Source organism: Neltuma alba, unplaced genomic scaffold (genome assembly GCF_004799145.2).
Source record: "Neltuma alba isolate B1F8T4 unplaced genomic scaffold, ASM479914v2 tig00006078_pilon, whole genome shotgun sequence".
Taxonomy (NCBI): domain Eukaryota; kingdom Viridiplantae; phylum Streptophyta; class Magnoliopsida; order Fabales; family Fabaceae; genus Neltuma; species Neltuma alba.
Window position 1 is genome coordinate 4,560 of NW_021634341.1, and position 3,295 is coordinate 7,854.

The 3,295-nt window shown below is 39.7% G+C and overlaps 1 protein-coding gene across 1 annotated transcript; it reads left to right on the forward strand.

Moving 5' to 3' along the window:
* The first annotated feature begins 1,265 nt into the window (after positions 1–1,265).
* Positions 1,266–2,635, forward strand: LOC114749527 (dof zinc finger protein DOF5.7-like). Its single transcript, XM_028938021.1, has one exon. It carries the CDS (start codon positions 1,477–1,479, stop codon positions 2,482–2,484), a length of 1,008 nt encoding a protein of 335 aa, XP_028793854.1. The 5' UTR covers positions 1,266–1,476; the 3' UTR covers positions 2,485–2,635.
* Positions 2,636–3,295: the final 660 nt, after the last annotated feature.

Consider the following 3,295-nt stretch of genomic DNA (forward strand, 5'->3'; position numbering starts at 1 on the left):
TTGTCTAATCCCATATAATAGGCAATCTCTTATGCTAAATATTTTTTTCTCGATTTTAATTCCAATTCCTATCTCTTATTTTAATACTTCATACCAAACAGTACCTCACTATTCACTATTGAAAGAACTTCTCTTATTGTTTGGTTTCTTACATGTACTTTGACTTTGACTTTAAAAGTTTTTTTCTTGTACTGATAATCAAAATGGTTAAGATGACATTAAAATCAACCTGTGAGATTTTACTTCTATCCTTTCTTCTTTAAGATTATCCCGTGTTCAATATTATTGATTAGTTTGTATTCGAAACATGTTGGGTTATATTTCGAATGAAAGGAATAACTTCATAGAGTTTTTAAATCCATAAATTTTAAACTCAAGACTTTTTTTGAAACTCGATCGATTTCGCCTATACTTAGCTAGGAATATACGGAAATAAAAGCAAATAATTTAGTAACTATATTTGATGGAAAGTAAATTAAAGAAATATATCTAGTGTACGTTAAATCTTAATTAATCAATTGATAGTACGTGATTTCAAAATAATCACATTATGAATACGTTTTATATTGTGCACCTTATCAACCTTAAGAAAAGGGACAATTGAATAAAGTCCGCTGATTTGACTGAGGCCATGCAAGTGAGGAAAAGCAAACATGGTGAAACTTCACCTTTTATTTTTTATTTTTTGGCGGATGAAAAAGAGAAAAGATAAACCAGTAGGAGCTAGTGGAGAATTTCCTATTTATATACAGACATAAGTGTCAACATCCACGAATTTACTTACATAAACTTCCAAGGGCAAAAAAAACAAAGCCTGCATAGTGACGAAAAAGTTTGTTGAACATACCCCCAGCTGATGAGAAAAGAAAGATGGGATTCCTAATTACGTAATCTAATCTATATCTCAGTTTAACAGTAGTACGTCCTCCATGACTGACTTAATTATAATTGTCCTTCATCAAGCTCCAATGCTCATCTCCCATCATTATCAACCCCTTTTTTCCCACACAAAAAAAAAAGAAGTAAAAATAAAAACCATGCTCTCTGTCTAATAGTTTTGTTGGAGTAGTAGCCGTGGATGGATCTAGATTCTTTATACTGCCATAACAGTGTTGGATCACTTGCCTTTTTTTTTTTTTTTTAATGTTCCATCATCCTCTCTCTCTAGTCTTATATAAAACCCACTCCTCTCTCTTTCTCTTTCCACTCTCCATAATTTCTCCATACAGCCTTCTTTATTCCACTAGATCTGAAAAGGGCTGGAACCCCCACTTCTTATATATCATTTTTCATAGTTCTCAATCACCCTCCTTGATGAATCTCACAGGCTCTCTTCTAGACATGACCGTCTCTTCCCTCCTTCATGCATGAAATCATTCAATTCATGAGTATCTTTGCCTCTGCAAAAGGAAACTGATATATATCAAAGTCTCGAACTTTACCATCTGGCTCCCCCCCCCATCTCACTCTCTCTCTATGATGTCACAGGAAAATAATTCTCCTTCAAAGGAGGCAGCAGCGAAAGAAGATGGTAGCCCAAGCTCCGGCGGCCGGAAAAACGCATCTGCGAGGCCACCAGAGCAAGGTCTCAAGTGTCCGAGGTGTGACTCGCCCAACACCAAATTCTGTTACTACAACAATTACAGTCTGACGCAGCCAAGGCACTTCTGCAAGACATGCCGCAGGTACTGGACCAAGGGTGGAGCCCTACGCAACGTTCCGATTGGTGGAGGCTGCAGGAAGAACAAGAAGGTGAAGTCGTCGTCTTCACGGCTCTCCGGCGACCCCAAGGACCCCGGATTCCCGGGGGAACTTAGTGGCTTCAAGTTTTTCCATGGCCTTTCACCCTCACTGGATTTTCATCTTGGAGGGTCCCTACCCTTACCTAAACTCAATCATCTTCAACCTCCAACCATATATAACCCAGTCTCTTCCTTTGGGGATGTCCAAGCAGCCACCTTTGATCCGTCTGGAAGCTCAAATTCTATGATTAGTTTCAATTACCCAACAACCGGAGGAGGATTCAGCAGTGTAATCCAGGGTATGAGCTCTATGAACGTTAACTGTAACCTTGCTTCTTCAATTGAATCATTGAGTTCTGTTAATCAAGACTTGCACTGGAAGCTACAGCAGCAGAGGTTAGCGATGCTGTTTGGCGGTGACGATAATGGCCAGAAAGACGATGGTGTTTCAGCGGTTACTCTTGAGAACCAAATCCAGAGACCGCAACCCATTTTGTTTCAGAATCTTGAGATTTCAAAGCCTGAGATTAATTGCGTGGCTGCTGGTAATTCCAGAAAAGAAGGCCTAGCCACTGGTGATACCCCTACGGAGTGGTTCTTTGGGAATTCTTTTGCTTCTGTGACTCCTACGCCCCCAAGCACCAGCAGCGGTGGGAATAATGGCTATGATAATGCAGCCAATAACTGGAGTTCTGTTCATGCTTGGGGTGATGTGCAGCAGCAATATAATGCTATGCCCTAGCTAGGGGAGGTCGAAGGAATAGCCAAATTTATTTCTCTATAATTATCAAAATTATCAAAAGGTACTCCTTTTAGGAATATGCTAGTACATGCAATCTTTCATCTTTTATGTTGGTTCAAATGAACATATATATGTAACAGATGGTTACTCATGAACTTCGGCTAGTTAGATGTTTAATCAATTGCATAAATTCCCAGTATTGAATGGCTTCCTTCAAATCAATGAATATATATGCCCTCAGGTACTGTAGAAAATGGGTTGACTTCAGATTGTTTATAAATGTTGATGATGAGTCAGGATCTGATGAGCTGGGGTAATTTTAATTTGTCTGTATTCTCTCTACTGCAATTAATCGCAGGCTTCATTACTGGTATAAGTCGTAAGTGGTAAGTTGAAAGGGATTGGTGAAAATCTTAGCCATCTCTTTCAATACAACTTTGGGATCTGTGATGGGGTTTCAGGAGAGAGTTCGTTGTTATCTGGGATGAGAAAACTTTTTCAACGCCGATATCTTTGATTTGTTTTATGTTCAGTTGATATCCGCAAGTCATAGATAGATACATAGGCACTAGTGTCACCAGACTCATCAGCGTGTCGTTCTGTGATCTATCAGAACACTGAGCCTCAGGCTCCTAAGGTACTGATCGATGCAATGCGCAAAACACACACCACTGGGCGTAGCTTTCGCTGTTTGGCCTCTCCTTAGCCCTGCACTATCAAGGCCTAGCAGCCCTACATTATAGACCTTCTCTCTCTCTCTCTCTCTCTGATGGTAAGGCCATGAGGCCCTCTTCGTAATAATTAGTTGCAG